Source organism: Rhinatrema bivittatum, chromosome 8 (assembly GCF_901001135.1).
Source record: "Rhinatrema bivittatum chromosome 8, aRhiBiv1.1, whole genome shotgun sequence".
In the NCBI taxonomy this organism is placed as follows: Eukaryota; Metazoa; Chordata; class Amphibia; order Gymnophiona; family Rhinatrematidae; genus Rhinatrema; species Rhinatrema bivittatum.
The window spans coordinates 73,659,097-73,685,184 of record NC_042622.1 but is presented as its reverse complement, the minus strand read 5'-3'; the positions used below and the strand labels follow the sequence as shown (position 1 = coordinate 73,685,184).

Genomic DNA, 26,088 nt, shown 5'->3' with positions numbered 1-26,088 from the left:
GAAAAAATACTCTAAATGGTTTTAAATCTGCTCCTTGTTAGCTTAAAGGAGTGCCTCTTACTTCTATTGTTATTTGAAAATGTAAATAACCACTCCTTACTTACCTAATCTACTCTACTCATGATTTTTTTTAGACTTCAATCATCTCTTCTCCAAGCTGAACAGCCATAATCTGTTTAGCCTTTCTTCATAAGGGAACTGTTCCAACCCCTTAACCATTTCTGCTGTCCGTCTCTGTATCATTTCTAACTCCGCTATATCATTTTTGAGATGGGGTGACCAGAATTGTACACTACTGCCAAAAGAACTCCAGGATAATGTTATTCAAAAGGTACAGTTTGGGGGAAGACAAAAAATCTCAATGTGTTTGAATATCGCTTGGGGTAGTGTCAAAGTGGAAAGTTTGGCATCACTAAAACACTGTGGCGATCAGGCCACCCCTCCAAAGTCAGTAGCTGTAGATTAAGTAAACTGCTGCGAAAGGTCATCACGAGACCTAAGATTACTTTAAAGGTCTCAGACTGGGGAAAATGTGAGTTGTTCAACAATTTCAAGATTGTTCCACAAACATGACCTGTATAAGGAAGAAAGAAGATGCAAAAATAATATGATGTGGTGAAGAAACGCCAAATGATGTGCCATATAGTGTCTGCACAGAAACACATAGGGGACACTGCATACATATGGGAGAAGGTTTTGTTTTCTGATCAAAGTGGAACATTTTGGTTTTTGTGCTAAGTGAAGTGTGAATTAAAACAAACAGCACATCACACTGCCCCCACCAGCCCTACAGTAAAGCATGGTGGTGGCAGCATTATGTTGTGGGGATAATTTGCAGCAGCATGAACAAGGAAGTTTATGAAGACAGAGGGAAAGTTGGATGGTGCAAAGTACAGGCAAATCCTGGAAGGAAAAAACTTGCCCCAGAGCCATTGACCTGGGACTAGGGAAAAAAAATTCATTTTTCAGCAAGACAATGATCCTAAGCTGAAAGGAAAAGCAATAACGGAGTGACGGGATTTAAGGAAGATGGAAGAGTGGTCGAAGATATGGCAGCTGACATTCAATGCCAAGAAGTGCAGAGTCATGCATATGGGGAGTGGAAATCCATAAGGCGATCTATCTCCTGAGACACTTGCTGGCTATTGGTACCTCCCTGGCGGTTGATGTAGGCTACCATTATTGTGTTGTCCGACATTACACGGACCGCCAGACCCTGAAGTAAGTGGCTGAACTGTAGACACGCCAATCTGACTGCCCTGGCTTCCAGGCAGTTTATGTTCCTGAGCGCTTCTTCCTTGGTCCATCATCCCTGGGGCTGTCAGTTCCTGAGAGTGAGCTCCCCAATCCCGGAGGCTCGTGTCTGTTGTGAGGTCCAGCCAGTTCAGCGGGGACACCCAGGTGAGCTTCCTGAAGCCACCAGTGGAACTAAGAACATACTTCCATTGGTAGGTGGAGGCGAATCAAATAGTCTTGAGACAGTGGGTTCCAAAGTGACAGCAGGAAGCTCTAAAGTGGCCACATGTGTGCTCTCGCCCATGGTACTACCCCCAGTACCGCAAAGTGTAGGAAATGCTGATGTTCTTGCTGGACTGGAATAAGAAGGTAGGCCTCGGGGAGGTCCAAGGAGGTTAGGAACTCTACCGGTTGTATGGCAATTATCACGGAGCGCAGATCTTCCATGCAGAAATGAATTACCCGTAGGTGTTGGTTGACACTCGAGGTCCAGGATGGGGCGAAAGGAACCCTCCTTCGGTATGATGAACTAGATGGAATAATGCCCCGTATTTTCCTGGGGCGCAGGTACTGGAATTATAGCCCTTAGTTTGAGGAGCCCTATCAAGGTAGACTCCACTGCCTGCTTCTTGTGCTGGGAGTGGCAAGAGATATCATGAACATGTCCCGAGGAGTACTGTGAAACTCCAGTGCATATTCTTTTTGTATGACATCCAGTACCCATTTGTCAGAAGTGATCTCGACCCATTGCTGGTAGAAGAGGGATTTTTGACCTCCTATCTCCTCGTTCCGTGGATGGGTCAGCAAAACTTCATTGGGGATTTCGGCCCGAACCTGAACCCAAACCTGACATTCTCTTGGGCTGTCAGCTCCAAAAGGACTGAGACCTCCCTGAGGACTAAGACCTCTGAAACATTGAGTTTCAGTAGGGTCAAAAGCGTTGGGCGCCCCTGGATCGACCCTGCATAGTTGAGGGGTGCTGTGACTGCTCTCTCTTATCCTCCGGTACACAGGGCACTGGATATTCACCCCACTTAATGGCCAGCTCTTCCAATTTGCTTCCGAAGAGCAGTGATCCCTTAAAGGGCATCGTTGTGAGGTTTGCCTTAGAGGTTGCATCTACTGACCAATTTCGCAGCCATAGCTGTCTTCTGGCCGAGGTACAGACTAGGTCAGAGCTTGCGTCAGCTAAAAAGGCAGCGGCAGGCTCCATAGATTCTCTGGAGTACGCCCCTGAGTCATCCACCTCTAGAGAGGAGCAGGCATGAGCGAGCCACCAGGGCACAGCAGGAAGCAATCTGTAAGGTCATTGTTGTCACATCAAAGGCTTGCTTAAGGATGGACTCTATCCGCCTATTATGTGCATCCTTTAAGGCCGCTCCTTCCTCCACTGGGAAAGTTGCTTGCATTGAAACAGCGCAGACCAGTACATCCACTTTAGGGAAGCGCAGGCGTTCTCTCACCACCAGATCCAGTGGGTATAGAGCTTCTAATGCTCGACCACCTTTAAAACTCGCTTCAGAGGCATCCTATTCCAGATCAATCAAATCCTGGATGACTTCTAGTACCGGAAAATAGCAGCAGATTTCCGCAGAGACTCCAGAATGGGATTCTTCTTTGGTTCTGTCATGGAGTCTGCCCCAGGAACTCCCAGCGTCTTCAGAGTCTGGGAAACCAGGGCCAGCAATTTGTCTCTATGGAAAAAACATAACATGGTCCAATATAGTTCTAAACCTGGAGGGCTTTCTCCATCTTCCAAGAATCTGGATCCCCTTCTTCGTCCGTGCTGTCAAAGTCTCTGCTAGGAACACCCTTGGTGAGGTGAGGCATGTCTCAAGGTCTGCCGATTGGGCTGGGAGAGGGAGGCCTTACCACTGTGGTTCTGTCCGGGCAGGGGCAAGTGAAACAGACTGCACCTGTATGAAGGCTTTAAGGCCTTGAAAAAATTCCACTGAAGAGAAGGCTGCCAGGTCCATACCTAGTCCAGGAAGAACTGGCATAGGTGTCACTGAATTTCACTCCCTTACCGAAGACCCAGCCCCGGGATTATTCAGATCCGGGATGCTTCCAGTTAAAGTTGTGGCTGACCCATCCTCAGAATGGGAAGAACCGGGCTTGATAAAGTCTAAGGAGTCAACTCTCCCTGGGCCTCCTCACAGTGCTGACATAAGTAAGAATCTAGGTCAGACGGAATAGCCCTAATATGACAAGCTGTGCAGAGAAAATGACACTTATGTTTCTTTGCTGCCGGAGCCATTAGATACGGCAGTTGCAAATTCAGTTGGCTCACGCTTGAAGACTTTGTGTGCACACAGATTTTGGGCACCTAAACAGGCAGTGGCGAGGTGCATACACAACCTGTGCGCTCGGGAATTCTGAACCTAAGTAATTGTGTGCGTAGACTGCACGAAGTTGTGCGTGCACTTATGCACAAAGCCAGCTCGCACCACAAGTACCAATGCTATGTGGAGGGTAATGTAAGGCGCACAAAACCGCGAGCAAGATGGTGCCGACGTGGCCTAGTACGCAGTGTGCAGACCAAGCCTGAAGTGGATCCTAGCCCACTGGGGGACCGTTCAACTTGCTCGGAGGCCCACTTCCCTTCACAGCAACGGATTGGGAATGACGTCTGTATGGCACGCTGAGCAAGGAGACCGGAGAAGTCTTACAAAACCCCTCCAATGACTCTGAACGGGAGATTTTTTATTTTTTTACTTACTGGGTTCAGCACTTACTGGCTGAGTACAGAGACAGTCTCCGGTTGTGGGGGGAGAGGGCTTTGGCTGTTACCGCCACGCTCTGCTTCCTGTACCCACAGCTGTTTCAGCAGAAAAGTCCATGCTAGGAACAGGCTATCAGACCAAGGCACACCTCTGAGGGTTCTCGGAAATCGCCTCAGGAATTCTCAACTGGGGGAGGGACTATTAGGTATAACCGCAGGAGAGCAGGGCTCAATCTTTCTCCAATTTAAAGGTAAAATTTCTTCTTCTAAAGAGTACGGCGATTCCGATAGAGAAAGCAGGTCCACATCTGCTAGGAGATGGAGAGATACTGAAGGGCTGAGGTCACTGCAGGCATGTATCTAAGGTGACGTCAACTTTGAAACCTGACTCCGTCTCCATCTGCTAAGCAGAGGAGTATATAACCCATTGGTCCTGAGTCCATCTGGCTACACGCTAGGAAAATCAGAATATCTTTTTTGTATGGCGAGTTGTGTGGGGAAATACCTAGTTCTGCTCTGCACCCATTGTTGGGGCTCAGGGGAAGGTTCTTGTGGATGCAGAGTATATGTTTACATTTAGCCCCATAAAGGTGTTGAGTGTCATGCATGCAAGCATCATCTGTCAGGTGTGTTCCCACTGGAAAAAAGGTTGAGAACTACTGGTTTAGACTATGTTGGGTAGATCAGTGAAACAAATTTTCAACTTTAATGTATTTTTATTTGTATTTTTTAGACAGTAAAATGTGAAAAAATACAAGGGTGTGAAGACTTTTACAAGGCATAGTATTTATACATTCCATTTCCCACTTACATTAAGTCCTGGCCACACTGAAAAATTATCCCAGTGACTCCAACTACAGACAGGTAAAGTTTAGTCCATACCCTGAACTTACTTATTTATTTATAAATTCTTATATCCCATTTCTTCTAATATATTTATTCATGCTGGGTTACATTGTTACATACATAAAAGAAAAAAAAGAACACATTAAAAAATAAACACACAGTATTTTCAGGCTCTTTCTAAAGGATTTAAGATCACGATCCTCTTAGATCAACCGGGGGGGTGATTCTTTTTTATCAAAATCTTTTTTATTGGTAGTGTCGGGTAAGTAACAACCATAGAGCACTGAGAACACTAGAACAATATACACAGTAACAAGCAAAGGAAGCATCAGTACAGGTATTACCCAACACTCCATAACACGGGGGGGTGATTCTACATTGACAAAGCTAAATACAAGGCAGCTCTTTTTCAAGTCGTTTGTAAACGATATTCCCCAATAGGTAGTAATTTCAACAATTCCATGATCTCTGACCGCAATGCTCTGTTAGGTACATAATGTAACTTGGTTGAGGCCACACAATTTTAACCCGAACAAAACAGTTTATGGATTGGATTATCACTAGTTTAAACTGAGACTGACTCCTTATGGGCAAGTCAGTGAAGAGCTTTCAGCACTTGAGTTATATGATCATATAAGCAGGCTTACTGCTCTTGTAACAGCATGCTGCATCATTTGAAGGGCCCGAAGAGTTACCTCTGGTAACCCGATTAAATTACAATAGTCTTCATGGGTCAATACAAGAGACTGAGCTACAGTGCGAAATAGGTAGAGGGTATACATTTTTAGAGATTTTACCATTTTAAGTTTATATAAAGCTACTCTCGCAACAAGTCATATATGAGGCCATGGGAAGTCAATCTAAAGCATACCTAAACTTTGAATCTCAGTACTCTGTGCCTACCACCCAGGTTTTAACAGGAATTCTGGACCAACCCTCCATCACCCTACAATTTGCACAATTCCTGTAGGTTATTTAGCTGTTATGGTTGGTAGGTCCAGGTTACTCAGCTTGCTCTATATTCAGCTCCTCTAGCTTCCAGCCACACCGGTTTCTCATGGTTGTCAATCATACAATGAACTATTTGCACTTTGGCTTCAAGCAACTCTAGTTTCTGCTGCCTTTCACATTGTTCTCAGATTGACCACACCCAGGCTTTCCTTCTGGCAGCCTGCCAGATGGGATTTTACCTTTCTTGCTAGCTACACCCTTCTTCTACCTGTGGCCTGGAGGAAATTTCAGTCCTGCCCTCATTCCTAGAGTCCAGCCAGATTTCAGACTGGCTTTTACCGATGTTGCTCTTTTAATTGAGATTTTCCTAGGGCTATTTCTCTCAAAATTCTCTGTGCAGCCATTTGGGGAAAGTGAAGATATAGATTTGGAAACACACATGCATCCTTTACTCCAAGCAAGCCCCTGTTCTTTAACATCTTTTTGTAATTTTAATTAAAAGTTTTATAACCCAGTATTCTACAATTCACTGACTCAGCTGTCCATTCTATGTTTCTGCTTAATAAATTTCAGTGTGAATCCTGCATAGGGTTCTGAGAAAAATCAGTACAGCAATACTCTTTTGCTTTGATTCATGATTCTGGGAGTGGTTCGCCCAAGAAGCTTTAAAAAAATAATCATTGCTCTCTCTTCCCAGAATTAAACATGCAGAGCATACAAAAATGTACAGTTAAGGTTAGGATTAACAACAAAGAATCACTCCCTATCAGATCAAAGCTGGGGGTACCTCAAGGATCATCCCTTTCACCTACACTATTCAATATTTATCTCCTTCCACTCTGCCATCTATCTAACCTCAAGCTAACACACTTCCTATATGCGGATGACATTCAGATCCTCATCCCGATAATGGAATCCCTCCACAAAACGTGGTCTTACTGGAACAGCTGCCTTTCGGCAATCAAAAACATGCTAACAAGCCTCAACCTCGTGCTAAATACTAGCAAAACTGAAATCCTCATAATAGCTCCAGACAAGTGCTCTCTATTCAACCCAACTAGTTCCACCCAACTCTCCTTCACATCAATCGACCACACGCCACAAGTAAGAGATCTTGGTGTACTTCTGGACAACCAACTTAACTTCACCAAGTTCATAAACAATACTACCAAAGACTGCTTCTTCAAATTGCAAGTCTTAAAAAAATTAAAATCTCTTCTACACTTCCGAGACTTCCGCTTGGTACTACAATCTATCATCCTCCCTAAACTGGACTATTGCAACTCACTCTTCCTGGGCCTGCCAGCCAACACCATCAAACCACTTCAGATGGTCCAGAACGCGACAGCCAGAATTCTCACTAACACCAAAAAATGGGATCACATCACCCCTATCCTCCAAAATCTTCACTGGCTGCCTATAAAATTTAGGATACAATTTAAATCCCTCATGATGATTCACAAGGCTCTTCACAACATCTCCCCCCCTCAACCTTCCCTTCCAACTACAGCAACACATCTCCAATAGACCAATCAGAAGTGCATACCAGAACATGCTTCACACCCAGCCAACAAAAACCTCATTGAGGAAACAAGCTCTGTCCACTGCAGGTCCCCATCTTTGGAACCTGCTCCCACCGGACCTCCACCAAGAACCATGCCTTCCGACATTCAAAAAGAAGCTAAAGACTTGGCTATTCACTCAAGCTTTCCCTGAGAGCTAAAATCTGGTGAAGCGACAGACGATATACCTACCTCTGTTCATATGTTCCTGATTTATGGTTCCCAGTTACATTTAATTGAGTTTATGAAAGTTCTCTTTAATAGTTTTCCTGTATCCTTGTGTTAATGTATTCTGCCTTGAGGCGACTGTTTTAATGTATTTCCGCCCTAGAGGCGACTGTTCAGTTCCTTGTAAACCGGTGCGATATGTATTCTTTACAGGAACATCGGTACATAAAAATTAAAATTAAATAAATAAATCTGAATTCTGAGCACACAATTTTGCTAATGCTTATAGATTTAGTGAACTGTTTTTTCCTGTTTCAAAAGCTATACTACATACCCTACATAATGCAAAGCAGGAGTACATGATAACTGGTAGAAAGTTTCACACACAGCTTGTGTAATTTATTATGGGGTGGGGCACCAGAAACAGAAACAAATGCAACAAATACACATGCAAACTTCTCTTTTCTAGAAAACAGGATTTGCTTTGCAGTTTCTGCCTCACACCCCTCCGACAGGCCAATCCAGTAAAGTCCGCGGGAGAGCGGGAGAACGCCCGCTCTCCCGGCGCGCGATACAGTATTCAAATGAGGCCCGGTGGTAGAAACGGGCAAAAGGAGGCGCTAGGGACACTAGCGCGTCCCTAGTGCCTCCTTTTTGACAGGAGCGGCGGCTGTCAGCGGGTTTGACAGTTGACGCTCAATTTTGCCAGCGTCGGTTCTCGAGCCCGCTGACAGCCATGGGCTCGGAAACCGGATGCCGGCAAAATTGAGCGTCCGGTTTTTGACCCGACAGCCGCCTTCAAATTTTTTTTTCTTTTTTTTAAACTTTTTTTTTTTTACTCTTCGGGACCTCCGACTTAATATCGCCATGATATTAAGTCGGAGGGTGCACAGAAAAGCAGTTTTTACTGCTTTTCTGTGAACTTTCCCGGTGCCGGAAGAAATTAGCGCCTACCTTTGGGTAGGCGCTAATTTCTGAAAGTAAAATGTGCGGCTTGCCTGCACATTTTGCATGTTGAGGGCGCTATTAGGTTCGGCGGGTTGGACGTGCATTTTCCGCCCCTTACTCAATAAGGGGTAAGGGAAAAAGCGCGTCCAATGACAGGTTAACAGTGCGCTCCGTCGGAGCGCACTGTACTGTATCAGCCTGTGAGTTAGTTTGCTACTTTGTACTCCTTTGGTATATTAAGCAAGTTTGCTTATATGTAAATTAGGTTTTTCATAGATAGCAGGGAGAATTTGCCATGATGTGGGTGATGTCATCCATGGCACTAAATGGATCCTTCTCATATAGCTCAGTAAAATCCCCTCAGTCCTTTGCAGAGATTAAGCTTCAGCAAGGTATTTGACTCTCCAGAGAGCTGGGCAGGTTATAAGCATAATTAATTCATTTTGTTATATATGGAGAATCTAGATTACAGGTAAGCAAACTTACTTTCTCCATACACTAACAGGGCTGATTTCGCCAGGACACATCGGGGAGTCCCAAAATGTAGGTTGCGCACTGCTCTTAGGGAAGATAAGGCCATTGCAGAAAGACTAAATTAATTCTTTGCTTCAGTGTTTACTAATGAGGATGTTGGGGAGATACCAGTTCCAGAGATGATCGGAACCAAATCACTGTGAACCTGGAAGATGTAGTAAGCCAGATTGACAAGCTAAAGAGCAGCACATCATCTGGACCGGATGGCATGCACCCCAGGGTTCCGAAGGAACTAAAAAATGAAATTTCACATCTATTGGTTAAAATTTGTAACCTATCATTAAAATCATCCATTGTACCTGAAGACTGGAGGGTGGCCAATGTAACCTCAATATTTAAAAAGGGCTCCGGGGCGATCCAGGAAACTATAGACCAGTGAGCCTGACTTCAGTACAGGAAAAATAGTCGAAACTATTCTAAAGATCAAAATCACAGATCATATAGAAAGATATGATTTAATGGAACACAGTCAGCATGGATTTACCCAAGGCAAGTCTTGCCTCACAAATCTGCTTCATTTTTTTGAAGGGGTTAATAATCATGTAGATAACGCTGAGCCAGTAGATGTAGTGTATTTGGATTTTCAGAAGGAGTTTGACAAAGTCCCTCATGAGAAGCTTCTAAGGAAACTAAAAAGTCTATGGGCTAGGAGGCAATATCCGTTCATTGATTACAAACTGGTTCAAGGACAGGAAACAGAGTAGGATTAAATGGTCAATTTTCTAAGTGGAAAAGAGTAAACAGTGGCGTGCCTCAGGGATCTGTACTTGGACCAGTGCTTTTCAATATTTTTATAAATGATGTGGAAAAGAATAAGACGAGTGAGGTTATCAAATTTGCAAATGATACAAAATTATTCAGAGTAGTTAAATCACAAGCAGATTGTGATAAAATTGCAGGAGGACCTTGTGAGACAGCCAAATGGCAGATGAAATTTAATATGGACAAGTACAAAGTGATGCATCTGGTTGCTAAACCTCCAGTTCCATGGAACCTTACTGCAGTACTAGCACAACTCATGAAGCCTCCACTTTCCAAGTGAGAAACTTCAAACTTGCTGCTCCAGAGGTTCTAAAGGAGGCTTCATGAGTTGTGCTAGTACTGCAGTAAGGTACCATGGAACTGGAGGTTTATCAACCAGAGGCTTGGAATACTAAAGTTTTTCCACAACTTGGAGACCAGTGAGTGGTTTAAATTGGAGTTCCTACCAACTGGTGATACTCCACAACAGTGCAAAGGTGAACTTTCACCAATGAAGCACTCAGAACTAAAGATGAAGGTCAGAACAAGAACTGGAATAAATCCCTTGAGCTACAGGAAAAGAGGTTCAAGGAGCTGGACTGAGACCAGAACGAGAATCTTTTCCATTTGAAACTGTAGGACCTGCTAGTACAAGGCATCCTGGTCAATACTAGTTTATCTTTTATTGCCTTAGGGAGAATCAAAGAAGAGACTACCAAGTGCTCGCCATTCATACTGTGAATACCAGAGAAGAGATTCAGACTGTAAAGCCTGCCATGTTTTTAATTTGATGACAGTCAGAAAATCTTCCAGTGGAATCAGAGCTGGAACTATAATGAGATCAGGCAGTAGAAGAGGACCGGAAGGCTCATCTGCATACTGCTCCCAGCATCCCCCGGGAGAGGAGTCCAGAGGTCACCACAAGCCATCCAGGGATTGAATTCCACTGCCCCAGCTTCCAGAGGCCCCGCACCCTTTGCAGTAGAAAAGGACCGGAAGCGTGCACCGTTAACCCTTCAATTAACTGAGTGAAGATCAAGTTAATGGTGGTTAAAGAGGATTGGCAAGTATTGCTTTGTGAAATCTTTGGACTTATAAAAGTTTGGTGAAAGGTGAAATAGAGGGATATATTCTTTAGAGTTTGTGTGTGTCTGAGGTAATAAGCAAGCCAGAGATAGTTAATTTTAGTGTCTGTCTTTCCCACCCATTCAACCCTTGATTTTTAGGCAAGAGACACTTTCCCATAAAAATCAATCAGGGTCTTATCTAAATCATACTATTGTACCAACCCTTATTTAAAGTTCAATCATCCCCTTGTAGGACACTAGCTGATTAATTAGTAAATTCACCTGTAAATTTAAAGTACTCTAATTGCAACTCCCTTAGTATCCTAAACTTAAGTAGGAACTCAATAAAATTAAGATGAAGGCAGCAGTCCAGCAGCAAGAGGGGGGCTTTCCAGTCTTTTGCATTGAGTGTCACATGTATGATTTTTTATCCGCTGGTGAGAGATTGTATATGTGCACTCGGTGCAAAGAGCTCCTGGCTCTCAGGGAACGAGTCCGATCTCTGGAGGCTAGAATAGCAGACTTGGAGGAGCTGAGGCAGGCAGGTACATTGATGAGACCTTCAAGGACATAGTAGCCAAATCCCAAATTCACTCTGGCAGCCCCAGTGCCGCCTTGGATCAGAAAGGTTTCCCAGTAGGAGAACATCACCCTGGTGTAGCAGGAAGTGATCCTGTAGCAAGGACCTGCTCTCCAGGTGATGTATTGTCCTCTCGCACTGAGGACAAGTCTCCCAGGGCTACTGCCCAGGAGGGAAGGGTTAGGCCGGCCATCATAGTTGGTGATTCGATTATTAGAAATGTAGATAGCAGGATGGCTGGTGGACGTGAGGACCGCCTGTTAACTTGCCTGCCTGGTGCGAAGGTGGCAGATCTCATGTGTCACCTAGATAGGATTATAGACAGTGCTGGGGAGGAGCCGGCTGTCGTGGTACATGTGGGCACCAACGACATAGGAAAATGTGGGAGAGAAATTCTGGAAGCCAAATTTAGGATTTTAGGTAGAAAGCTGAAATCCAGAACTTCCAGGGTGGCATTCTCTGAAATGCTTCCTGTTCCACGTGCAGGTCCCCAGAGGCAGGAAGAGCTCCAGAGTTTCAATGCGTGGATGAGACTATGGTGCAGGAAAGAGGGATTCAGTTTTGAAAGGAACTGGAGAAACTTTTCCGAAAGGATGGGCTTCACCTTAACCAGAGTGGAACCAAGCTGCTGGCACTAACTTTCAAAAAGGAGATAGAGCAGCTTTTAAACTAGAACAAGGGGGAAAGCAGACAGTCACTCAGCAGTGCATGGTTTGGAGCAATGTATCCTTGAAGAATACCAATGAAACAGAAGAGTTAGGGCATCCCAACAGAGAGGATCAAATAAAAGAAAACATATCCCATGTGCCTATATGTAAAAAATCACCGAAGCTAATGATTTCCAAATTATCCCTAACAACTGAAAAGCAGGTTATTAATACAAACAAAATACACTCTTTGAAATGTCTATATGCCAATTCTAGAAGTCTAAGAAGTAAGATGGGAGAGTTAGAGTGTATAGCAGTAAATGAGATTGACATAATTGGTATCACAGACTTGGTGGAAGGAGGATAACCAATGGGACAGTGCTATATCAGGGTACAAATTATATCGCAATGATAGGGAGGATCAACTTGGTGGGGGTGTGGCACTTTTTGTCCCGGAGGGCATAGAGTCCAACAGGATAAAGATCATACAAGAGACTAAATGTTCAGTAGAATCTATAAGGATAGAAATCCCATGTGTGTTGGATAAGAGTACAGTGATAGGAGTATACTACCGTCCACCTGGACAAAATGGTCAGACAGATGATGAAATGCTAAGAGAAATCAGGGAAGATAACCAATTTGGCAGTGCAATAATAATGGGAGATTTCAATTACCCCAATATTGACTGGATAAATGTAACATCAGGACTTGCTAGAGACAAAGATCTTGGATGTAATAAATGACTGCTTCATGGAGCAATTGGTTCAGGAACCAAGAAGAGGGAGCTATTTTAGATTTAATTCTTAGTGGAACGCAGGATTTGGTGAGAGAGGCAACAGTGGTGGGGCCACTTGGCAATAGTGATCATAACATGATCAAATTTAAACTAATAACTGGAAGGGGGACAATAACTAAATCTACAGCTCTAACACTAAACTTTCAAAAGGGAAACTTTGATAAAATGAGGAAAATAGAAAAAAAAATGAAAGGTGCAGCTGCAAAGGTTAAAAGTGTTCAACAAGCATGGACATTGTTTGAAAATGCAATCCTAGAGGCGCAGTCCAGATGTATTCCACGCATTAAGAAAGGTGGAAGGAAGGCAAAACGATTACCGCCATGGTTAAAAGGTGAGGTGAAAGAGGCTATTTTAGCCAAAAAAAATCCTTCAAAAATTGGAAGAAGGATCCATCTGAAGAAAATAGGATTAAACATAAGCATTGTCAAGTTAAGTGTAAAACATTGATAAGACAGGCAAAGAGAGAATTTGAAATGAAGTTGGCCATAGAGGTAAAAACTCATAATTAAAAACTTTTAAAAATATATCCGAAGCAAGAAACCTGTGATGGAGTCGGTTGGACCATTAGATGGCCGAGGGGTTAAGGGGACTCTTAGGGAAGATAAGGCCATTGCAGAAAGACTAAATGAATTCTTTGCTTCCGTGTTTACTAATGACGATGTTGGGGAGATACCAGTTCCGGAGATGGTTTTCAAGGGTGATGAGTCAGATGAACTAAACCAAATCACTGTAAACCAGGAAGATGTAGTAGGCCAGATTGACAAACTAAAGAGTAGCAAATCACCTGGACCGGATGGTATGCATCAGAAGGAACTAAAGGAACTCAAAAATTAAATTTCTGATCTATTAGTTAAAATTTGCAAACTATCATTAAAATCATCCATTGTACCTGAAGATTGGCCAATGTAACCCCAATATTTAAAAAGGGCTCCAGGGTGATCCGGGTAACTATAAACCAGTGAGCCTGACTTCAGTGCCGTGAAAAATAGTGGAAACTATTCTAAAGATCAAAATGGTAGAGCATATAGAAAGACATGGTTTAATGGAACACAGTCAACAAGGGAAGTCTTGCCTAACAAATCTGCTTCATTTTTTTTGAAGGGGTTAATAAACATGTGGATAAAGGTGAACCAGTGGATGTAGTGTATTTGGATTTTCAGAAGGCATTTGACAAAGTCACTCATGAGAGGCTTCTAAAAAAAACTAAAAAGTCATGGGATAGGAGGCGATGTCCTTTCATGGATTACAAACTGGTTAAAAGACAGGAAACAGAGTAGGATTAAATGGTCAATTTTCTCAGTGGAAAAGGGTAAACAGTGGAGTGCCTCAGGGATCTGTACTTGGACCAGTGCTTTTCAATATATATATATGATCTGGAAAGGAATACAACTAATGAGGTTATCAAATTTGCGAACGATACAAAATTATTCAGAGTAGTTAAATCACAAGCCGATTGTGATACATTACAGAAGGACCTTGCAAGACTGGAAGATTGGGCATCCAAATGGCAGATGAAATTTTATGTGGACAAGTGCAAGGTGCTGCACATAGGGAAAAATAACCCTTGCTTTAGTTACACAGTTAGGTTCCATGTTAGGAACTACCACCCAGGAAAAAGGGTCCATCAAGCCCAGCATCCTGTTTCCAACAGAGGCTAAACCAGGCCCATGTTACTGATGCAATTAATAGCATGTTACTGATGCAATTAATAGCAGTTAATGGACTTCTCCTCCAAGAACTTATCCAAACTTGATTAATAGCAGTTAATGGACTTCTCCTCCAAGAACTTTTCCAAACCTTTTTTGAACCCAGCTACACTAACTGAGAGGGGACATCTGTTGGCAGGGAAGAGAATAAATAAAGAAATTTGGGCAAGACCATCATTTTGGTAATTGCTATTCTTCCAACCATGAGAACATGCCCCTATTCCACCGACTCATATCTAAGGTTAAGCTATTGAGCAATGGTGTATAATTTAGATTATAGAGGTCGGTTAAGCTGGCTGTTAAGAATACCCCCAAATACTTTATATGGGACTTCGCCCACTTATACGGGAACCTGCTGCGAATATTTTGTACTTCGGTTGGTCCCAGGTTCATATTGAGCAACTCCGATTTGGTGAGGTTCACCTTGAGACCAGCTACGATGCCAAAATTGTGTAATTTGCGTGTAACCCCCTCCAGTGACAATACCGGATCCGTTAATGTTAAGAGAATATCGTCAGCAAATAGTGATGCTTTGTACTCCTCAGAACCTAGTTGAACTCCATGTATATCAGCGGCCTTGCGGATTCTGGTCACTAGGGGTTCAAGATACAATGCAAATAGCAAGGGAGATAGTGGGCACCCTTGCCTAGTGCCCCTTCCTATGGGAAAAGCAGGGCCGTAACCACTATTCACTTTAACCCGAGCAAAGGGATTGTGATAAAGTTGTTGTACCCATTGCAAAAAGAAGGGCCCAAATGCCATATGCTTTAAGGTGGAAAACAGAAAAGGCCAATGAACTAGGTCAAAAGCCTTTTCAGCATCAAGGGATAATAAGACCGCTGGGGTCTGAGTTCTATGGACCCACCAGATGAGATCAATGACTTTTCGGATATTATCTGCCGCCATGCGCTGTGGAATGAATCCTACTTGGTCGGAATGGACAACAAACTTCCAGAGATTTACACAATGCTGAACTCACGAGAACAAAGAAGCGTTGCGTACAGGTACGACGTGACTCTCAGGAAATGTGAGCCATACAGTGCCTGTACCACCGTGTTTCCCAGAAAATAAGCCCTTTTTTCAGGATGCTCGTAATATAAGCCCTACCTCAAAAATAAGCCCCAGTTAAGATAGTCAGCCAGATGGACGCATTTAGTACGTCCGTTGCAATACACGACGGACGTATTGAATTATAAAATAATAATATTAATATAGAATTAAATATAAATAAACTCCTATGAAACAGATGAACTTGAGACTTATTGCCGAATGACCAATCGGAGTACATATGACGCATGAATAATGTGCACACTTAATAACGAACGGACGTGGTTGTGTCTAATATGAATCTTCATAATTCAATATGTCGTGTGTTGTAATGGACGTACTTAATGACACCCAGACAAGATGAGTGCAAAAAGAAAGAACTATTCTGTCGAGTACAAGAAAGGAATAGTGGAGATTCGAAAATGACGAGCAGAATACGATAACGTCAGTCAACAGGTGGACGAAGGAAATGCTAAGAAACATAAGTGTGGATCAGGTCGGCAACCATTATTTCCTGAGCTGAAAGACATCTGTGAATGGATTGCTGACAGGAGAGCAAAGGCTTTGGTTGTGCACAGGGCTGATATTCAAGCATTTGCCCTTGCAATGGCACCACAGTTAGAAATATCCTCAGAAGAATTCAAAGCATCACAACACTGGCTGGATGGCTTCCTTCAGCGATATGAACTGTCTCTAAGAAGATCGACAACACTATTCAAGCTGGAAGATACTGAAGTTATTAAACGTGCACTTGCATTCAAGTCCTTTGTTGATGGCATCGACTTTTCTAAATACCAACTCTCCAACATGATTGCTATGGATGAAACTGCAGTGTTTATGGGCCAAGGATCTCAAACTACATTTGATCAGAGGGATGCCCCATCAATCTACATTTCCTCCACTGGTTATGAAAGTGCACGTGTTACCTGTATTTTGGCAATTCGTCTGGATGGAAAGAAAGCCCCACTTCTAATCATCACTAAGGGCAAGAAAGATAAGATTGAATGTGTTTCAGGCATCTATGTTCTTGAAACAAAAAAAGCCTGGTGCCCACAAGCAGTTATAAGGAAATGGGTCGATTTAATGCTGCCACTTGTTTTGTGAGGTGGCCAAAGAGGTCTGCTAGTCTGGGATTCAGCCAGCACTCACCGCGTTAAAGACACAAAGAACTTCCTTGCAGACAGAAGAATAATCAAATAATGATTCCCGCAGGAATGACTGCCTGTCTACAGATTCTTGATATTGCAATAAACAAGCCATTCAAGGAGCATTTGCACATGGAAATCAATGACTACACTGAAAATAGAATGGAGAGAAATCAGCGTGGAAACTTTGTGAAGCCTAGCCTGCAAGAGGTCGTGACTTGGGTGAAGAATTCATGGGATAAAACCACTGTCAGCTGTGTTGCCAAAGCACTACGAGCAGGCTACATGGGCAAGAAGTGCTCATTTAAAGGAGAGCTCTATTGCTGGACATGAGAGATTGGGGCCAATGGTTCTACAGGAAATGGAGTCGCAAGAAATTCAGGCTGGAATTTGGGGTTTGGAGATTTATGACTATGTTCCAGAAGGAGATGACATGACTGCATTTGAATAAATGTAGATTTTTGTACATGAATAAATGAATACCGTAAATGTAGATTGTTGTACATGAAAAAATAAGACATCCCCTGAAAATAAGCCCTATTGCGTCTTTTGGAGCAAAAATTAATATAAGACCCAGTCTTATTTTCGGGGAAACACAATATCAGCACTGTTCTTGGGATGACAACTGATAAGCCCAAGAGTAAGGCACTGCATAGCTCAAAGTGACTGAGCTGTGTGTAGCAAGTGCAGAGACAGTGAGTGATGGGGGCTGGGAGAAGAGGTAATGAGTGTAAGCATCTAGAAAATTCACTTCCCTGGCAGGCTCTGGTGAGACATTCACTGAATTAACAGTGAAGTAATCAAAATTTCCCATTACTGTACTCCCAATTTTATTAGCTTGTCTCAGTCTCTTAGCATTTCAGTCTATTCCATCATCTTGGTAAGGTGGATAGTAGTATTGCTCCACTGCTGAACTCTTCCCCATCAGTTGATTGTTTCCTGCAGCGCTTTCACCCTAATTAATCCTGTGCCATCATTAACATTCAGTGCCACCCCATCACAGATTCCAGCTGTCATTTCAATATATTTTGTATCCTGATATCAGTGTTCTATTTATCTTCTTTCCATCAGGTTTCCAAGAAGCCCATTATATCTATAACTTCATTTTTAAGCCATACATTATAATTCTCTAATCTTATTTATACTTCTGGCATGTGCATATACACAACTAAATCAATGCTTTTTTATTCCTATTCACAACCTGCATATTCTTAGTAGTTGATTCAGGTAGTTTGAAATGATTTACATGTGGCTGATCTTCACTTAAATCAACCTGAATTAACTCACATTTTAACACATCCTCTCTATCAGAATACTTTAACATCCCTGTCCCCTGTAATTTATTTTGTAAGTTGCCCTTTCCTCTTTTTAATTGTTATCATCAGAAATCAGGTTACATTATGATTAAGGTAGAGCCCATCCCACTGGAATAGCCTCACTCCTCCCCCAAATGTTCCCCTGTTCCTTGTACTACCGTTTCATCCACGCAGTGAGATACCTGAGCTCAGCCTGACTCTAGACACCTAAGTGTCTGGAATTTTCCTTCCTGCACACTTGGTCATTGGTTCCCCTTGTAACACGAGAGCTAGCTCCTCCCAGCATGCTCTAAAATCCTATCTAGGTGATGAGGGAGATTCGCTACCTTTCCACCAGGCAGGCCAGATACCAAACAATTCTCATACCTGCCAGCTAACCAGCTATTTATATTTCCAATGATCAGATTGTTAACAATGGCACTCCTATCCCTGCTCTCCTAGGCACACACACCTGAAGACACATTATTGAGCCAGGAGAATAAAGCATCACCTGGAAGACAGAACCCAGCTAAAGGATCAATTTCTGCCATTCCAAGTTAATGCTTTCTCTTCAGGTGACATTGCTTCTCTAAAGCACCATATGGGCCACCAGAGTGGAGGTGGGACTGCTCTATTATATTCATTAAATTTTGTATACCATACTCGTTCTCAGAGCTAGGAAATATTCACACCACGTGAACACACATTGCTTCTCCCCAGCAGTCAGATCATGCATAGAGCACTCTATGAAAGATTCAATAGTCCCCATCCTGCTGCTTGACTGCTATCTGTATTTCTCTCTCAATGTATATAATTATATTGAATTAAAAGGAACAGTGAATGCTGGACAAAGTTTAAGTTCTTTAAAAAGCTAAACTTGTGGCTTTAAAGCAGGGATTTCAAACTGTCAAATTGGGCCACACTGGTGACGCTTGCCTGCACAAGGAGACAACAGGGATTTCCTTAGAGTTCCAATTGAGGAAAGAGGCTCCCTTTAGAATGCAGTATACCAAAAAATAGACAAAACAAATTGTGGCACAACAGATTTTGTTTAGATAAGAGAATGCTTTCTAAAGAAAAAACGAACAAGCCAAGGAGGTTTCCTCTTTTCAAGAGCAGTAGACAGTACTGCTTTTATGAACAAGATAAAACTGAGCTCAGTCCATGATATAGCTCATACACTGAGAAACCAATTCCCAGGGGAGGTGAGTGGGTTTTGTGAGGACTAACAGCCTGCTCTCTTCGGAAAACACCTGTTACAGGTAAGCAGCTCTACTTCTCTGAGGACAAGCAGGATAGTAGTCCTCAGACATGGGTGTTTCCCAAGCTATAGGCTGTTTGAGCAGGACAAAGCAGGAAACTGCACAGTGCTGATAGCACCACCTCTTTCCCTTTTGCTTGTGAGGCAGCCAACCCACAAAGAGGGTCTTAGAGGGAAAAGAGATGGGTTCTACAAAGAGAAAACCATAAAAAGACAGACAAAAAAACCCCACTGTGAAGTAGAAGCAACTAAGGCAGGGGAATGATGCGAATGCCAGCAAGAAGCATACTCCGCGTTACAGAAAATATTACAAACAAGGTTTCAGATCTGTAAACCCCGACGACGACAGTAGGGCTAGAATCTCCTGCATACAGAAAAAGATCTAGAGAAGCAAACAAGAGAACTCTTGGACAAAGACCATACAGCTTTCTTTGGTGTAACAAGACAACTGAAAAAACACAACTGGGACCAGAGAGTCCTCCAGAAAGAAACTGCAGTCCATTGGCATCTGAAGGTAGAATGCATTTGCAGAGGTGTTCTGCATGTTTAGCCGATAGGCATAATGGACAGAAAAACCCAAGCAATGTTTGAAAGAATAATCAGCAACTGGAGTGTCTGTGACAGACCCTAGCTGACCACACAAGACAGTGTCAAGAGTTTCAAGGGAGGGAAGGCAACTCCTGAAATGGCTCCTTTTGGCAGCCAACCTTGTAGAGGAAGACTCTGGAATGCCTGCAGGGTCGGTGTCTGGATTCATGTAAGAAATCAGTAAGCCAGACTGGGTGACACTCCTCCTCTTCTGCTAGATTACTGAAGGTTGGAAATGAGGGCTCTGATCCCACCAGAAAGACGACGGCTGTCCCCGCAAAGCTCCTTCCTGCCAGCAGGTTCATAGCGATAAAAAAAGAAAGATCAGATGTTCATGCTGAATCTGGGACTGGCAGGAAGGATGTATTATTTCTGGTCAGATCCAAAGGAGGCTGATAGCCAATGGAAGCAAGGTGGGCAAATTATGGCACCACAGGCCAACAAACATGGGGTCACTGCAAACCAGAAGAAAGGCACCTCTGGGTCCATTTTGGCTCACAGGCCTTAGGCATGCTCATCTCACCTTAGAGGTAAGATTAGTAATTTAATACAACTAGCCAATCAAGAGCTTGATAGTTTTTGTATTTAATAGCTTAGTGCCTAGTCCCCTGAGAAGCCCATTTAAGCTAAGAATCAATATGCTTGCAATCTATTACTACTTCTTGGATTATGTTTATTAAAAAGGTTGATCTCGTTCATGAAAACCCTCTTGCATGTACGAGGATATTCCAATTTAGAGTCTAGCTTTCACTTTCCTCATAACTCCAGATCCCTTTCCAATGCCTCACTTTGGAGAGCCAAGAAAGGACTAGTCCTGTCTTACCCAGCCTGATCTAAGACAGTCAACACATCTATCTAGCAGAATACAAAGGAAAATATTATAGTGTTTACCTCGGCCCATTTTCCATCGCCCACGCTCTGCAGCACCACACATAGGGGGTCAGACTTGGAACCAACATCTTTGTCCAACAAATTTTCACAGGATATGGACAGCTGGACTTTTGTCACACACTGAGCCATCTGCATAGAGAGCAAAAAACACATGATTCAGAAAAGGAACTTTTCATGGCAAAAAAACACGATGCAGCAGATCAAAGACCCCTGTTATTCAGAAACAAACATATGCTTTTGATAAGAGGCAGAGTTTGTTTCAGTACCTGTCCCTGTGGTGAGCTGGTACTAGATATAAGAGGAAAGAGGAGCTAGGAATAATCCATGATACAGATTTCAAAACATGGAAACAGAAACATGATGGCAGAAAAAGATCATACGGCTTACTTAGTCTGGCCATCAAACAGCTCAGGATAACTCATAGATACTCTCCATGCTGCTGGTAGTTGAATTACCTTGAGCAGACTGCTGCCAACCCAGCCACACAGGCTTCAGCTGTTGAAACTGTAGTGGGGAGATGTTCTACAACCATTTGGCTAAAAAAAAAAGCAGCCAATCCAACAACCTGCAGGCTTTTTCCCAGTTCCTCACTTTTTTTTTTTAAACACTTTTTTTTATCAATTCAATACATATGAACAACATAAGAACATAAGAAATTGCCATGCTGGGTCAGACCAAGGGTCCATCAAGCCCAGCATCCTGTTTCCAACAGAGGCCAAAACCAGGCCACAAGAACCCAATTACCCAAACACTAAGAAGAACCCATGCTACCAATGCAATTAATAGCAGTGGCTATTCCCTAAGTATAATTGATTAATAGCCATTAATGGACTTCTCCTCCAAGAACTTATCCAAACCTTTTTTTAACCCAGCTACACTAACTGCACTAACCACATCCTCTGGCAACAAATTCCAGAGCTTTATTGTGCGTTGAGTGAAAAAGAATTTTCTCCGATTAGTCTTAAATGTGTTACTTGCTAACTTCATGGAATGCCCCCTAGTCCTTCTATTATTCGAAAGTGTAAATAACTGAGTCACATCTACTCGTTCAAGACCTCTCATGATCTTAAAGACCTCTATCATATCCCCCCTCAGCCGTCTCTTCTCTAAGCTGAACAGCCCTAACCTCTTCAGCCTTTCCTCATAGGGGAGCTGTTCCATCCCCTTTATCATTTTGGTTGCCCTTCTCTGTAACTTCTCCATCGCCATTTACCCAGCTAAGTACCAACTTACTTGAATAAAGTGGTAGTCTGAAAATTGCCCACTTGGAGCTTGGCTAAACATATGCACAAGGTTTCAAAATGTGTGTAGTCAGCCACATTAAGAGGCAGCATTCTTAGGAAAGGGGAGGGAAATATGCATATATAGTACATTTTCAAATCTGCATGTCATTTTTTCATGGAAAAAGTACCTGCAGATAAAGCACCTGCAAATTTTTGACTATCTTAATTTTAGAACTATGTATTTTTTACTAGTGTGTTCTTATTGACAATCTTTTGCATTTTATTTCTTCTTATTGCAAACCCTTGTGATGGACATTCCGATACGACAGTATATAAAATCTAATAAACTAGAAATGTCTACCTATGGCAATTTTCAAAGCAAAAGTATTCTTTTGCTTTGAGAATTGGTGCAAAGACCATAGGTACAGGGTACCCACAGGCTTTGCAACAATGCAAGCAGTTTGAAAATTGGATTTTAACTTGTTCTGGCCTTCCAAGATAGAGCAAGAAATCAAATTAAGATAAAATGAACCTATGCAAATTACATCTAACAAACATTTTCAGCAGTTTCCCCGTGGCCCTAAAAGTTAGCAAGAGACAATACTGCAGCCTTCAGATGCTCTTGAAACAGCACTATATCACACACCACAGGGGGCAGCAACCTAGTTAAGCACATTTCATGCCCTGTACATCAATAGGATCCTTAATGCCTCTCTAACCTATGCAAACAGAACCATCACATCTTTTTATGTTTCAAGTCTTTTTATTGAGTTTTTAACATGGTCAAAGACAAAACAGTAATAAGTAGATGTGAAGAGGGCGATAGCTCTGCATACCCCTCAAACACTGACAGTATAAGAATGCCATAATTAAACAACCAACCAGCTATTAAACAGGATATGAATAAAATCCCACCCAAAACCCCAAACATAGTCAGTCAGAGAGGTCATTGGTGATCATGAAAGAAAATTAAAAACCAAAAATCAGATTTTATAACATTCAACAAAAAGAGATATCTGTCATAAGAGACTATTTAAATAAAAACTGTGGGTACTACGAGCAAAGTTTGTAAGTATAGATTCCATATTTTTTTAAAAAGGACTTTCGCTTGATAGTCCCATCAACTTTCTCAATTTAAAATTCCACAGTACAAGATGCAGTAGAGCTATCTTAAATACCTACACTTACCCAATTAAAGACAAAAGCCAATTATGTAGGATAACCTTTTTTTGCTAAAAGCAATGTTTTTCATACCCAAAGTCTATCATGAATATTAACATAATGCCATGTAAATCATCAAATATCAGGGCCTGTGCTTCAAGTGGGAGAATGACCTCTGTGACCTCTTGAATATATTGCTGGAAAGTGCCCCAGAATTTTTTGTAAACTGAGACAACTCCAGAACAAGTGCCCTAGTGTGCCCCTAACAGAAGTACATTTAGGGCAAGTATCAGATTGTGTAATCTTCATTTTTCCCGCTCTCGCGGGTGATATATAAGCTCGCATGAGCAGCATATATTGGATCTCATGAAGGTCTACATTAGTAGTAATCAAGCGAGCTCTGGTGATAAATTTAGCATAAACTTCATTAAAAAAAGACGACTCCCAGTTATTGGGACCAACCAGCCAGTATAGTGTCAGATTATATGTAGTGATTTTTGCATCAATTTCTGATATAAGTAGGAAATAGTGCCTACTGGGATCCTCCCATTCAAAAATCTCGGATACTACAGAATGAAACGCTTGGGTCAGTGCCTGCGTTTCCAAAGATCTCATATAATGCCAAACCTGGAGATAGATCATAAACATTTTTTTTGCCTATTTCGTAAGTGGTCTGTAAATTTTCAAAAAGAGGAAATTGTTGCATCATCTCTCAATAGATGCGCCAAAATCCGGAGACCCTTCGTGGCCCACTGCTGAAAAATTGGGTTATGGATCCCTGGGGTAAATGCTCTCTCTCCTTGTAACCATCACATCTTTTTAAATAACCTGATGCTAGGTATCAGAGCTAAGAGCTGGGTGAGGTAAACAGGCATTACAATCCAACACCTGCCAAACACTAATGGATTTCATGACAGCACTAGGATTCACCCTAATAACCAACAAGCCCACACACAAAGCAGGACACTCTCTGGACCTATCATTCATTAATCACAAACACTTAGAACACATCAACACCGAATACACACAGATCCCTTGGTCAGATCATTTCCTCATTGAATCCTCCATCAAATATACTGAACAGCAAACGAAAATAAGAGAACCCACTGAATTTAACTACCGCCCACCATTTAACATAGACATCCTGAAAGACAATTTAGAAGAAAGATTAACAGAAATAGATTACACCAACTGCTGCTCTGCCACCTCAGCATGGCTACAAACAACCAGAACCTTAGCTAACAAAATAAACCCAATAAAATCGATAAATATCAAGGAACTCAAAGAAACCAACCCATGGTACAATGAAAAGATAAAGTAAAAAGAAATCTGAGAAAAAAAGAAAAAAAAAAAAGACTGGAAGGCAAATAAAACATCTGAAAACCTGACAAAATATAGGAAACTACTTGCCTACTATAAACAAGTAATTCTCAACACAAAAAAACAATATTACAGTACCAAAATTGAAAAATTTGCAAACAACCCAAGAACTTTATTTACCATAGTTAAAAATCTCACAAATGACAAAACCGAATCTTCCCTAAACCTACCAGTAAATAGATGTAATGAGATAGCTAACTTCTTCAAGGACAAAATTACGAACCTAAAAACAAAGATTCCAAAAACATAAAAACAAACAATCAAAATGCAAAAAAGAGACGTTACACAATGGACAGTATTCAACGAAATATCAGAACTAGAATCAATGCTAAAAGAGCTAAATCCCACCTCACATGCACAGGACACAATACCAACCATAGACTTAAAAAACTTAGCCACCACAGTCTCCCCGACTAACACATATCATTAATCAATCCTTAACTGAAGGAACGATGCTCAAAGGAGCAATAGTAAAACCAAATTTTAAAGATATTAAAAAGTGATCCACTTGTCCTAAGTAACTATAGACCAGTATCAAACCTACCTCTACTTGCAAAATTAATAGAAAAAACTGTACAAAACCAATTAGCAGAACACTTAGAAAACAATAACATCTTATACCCATTACAACACTGATTTCGCAAAAACTACAGCACCGAAACTCTCCTGCTTGCACTAACAGACATCATAAGAGGGTTTGATAACGGTAAACATTACATACTAGTTATGCTAGACCTATCAGCGGCATTCGATACAGTGAACCACGAAATACTTCTAGATAGACTAGAAGAAATAGGACTAAGCAATATAACAATTAAATGGTTCAAATCATACCTAAATAACAGGTATTTCCAAGTACAGATCAAGGATGTAATATCAGATAAAATAGACCTTCAAACAGAAGTCCCACAAGGGTCCGCCCTGTCTGCCACACTGTTTAACATATACATGCTGCCACTTTGCCACCTACTAGCTGGACTGGGCATATCACATTACATATACGCTGATGATATTCAACTAATACTTCCCATTGATAACACAATCGAAAAGACACTGGATCTGGCCAATATGTACCTAGATATTATTAAAAAGCTTCTTAACCAAATGGAGTTAATTATAAACATAGAGAAAACATAATTCATACATCTAGAAAGAAAAAATTTAGAAATCATTCAGAACCCAATCATACTCAAAAACAACCAAAAGATAAAACTGGCTGAGAAAGTATGAAACCTAGGAGTGATATTAAATACTGAACTAAATATGAAGCAACATATATCTTTTAAAATAAGGAAAGGTTACAACAAACTGATGACTCTTAGAAGACTGAAACCCATACTAACACCAAACGATTTCCGATCAGTGCTACAAGCATTAATTTTTGCTAGCACTGACTATTGTAATGCCCTACTACTGGGCTTACCATACACAACAATTAGACCACTCCAGAGACTGTAAAACACAGCAGCAAGAATTCTGTCGGGAAAAAGTAAAAGAGACCATATCACTAACACCCTCATTGAACTACACTGGTTACCCATTGAGCAGAGAATACAATACAAGTCACTATGTACCATACATAACACTGCACTT

At 41.9% G+C, this 26,088-nt stretch overlaps 1 protein-coding gene across 9 annotated transcripts in view; it reads right to left on the bottom strand.

The window, feature by feature from the left end:
- Window positions 1-26,088, bottom strand: part of LOC115096893 (copine-1-like) — a 238,687-nt gene that overhangs the window by 99,544 nt on the left and 113,055 nt on the right. For all 9 annotated transcript variants that reach the window (XM_029612135.1, XM_029612134.1, XM_029612136.1 and 6 more), the window contains one exon: window positions 20,732-20,860. In XM_029612135.1, coding sequence (XP_029467995.1) covers window positions 20,732-20,860 — 129 coding nt within the window. The remainder of the gene's footprint in view (window positions 1-20,731; window positions 20,861-26,088) is intronic.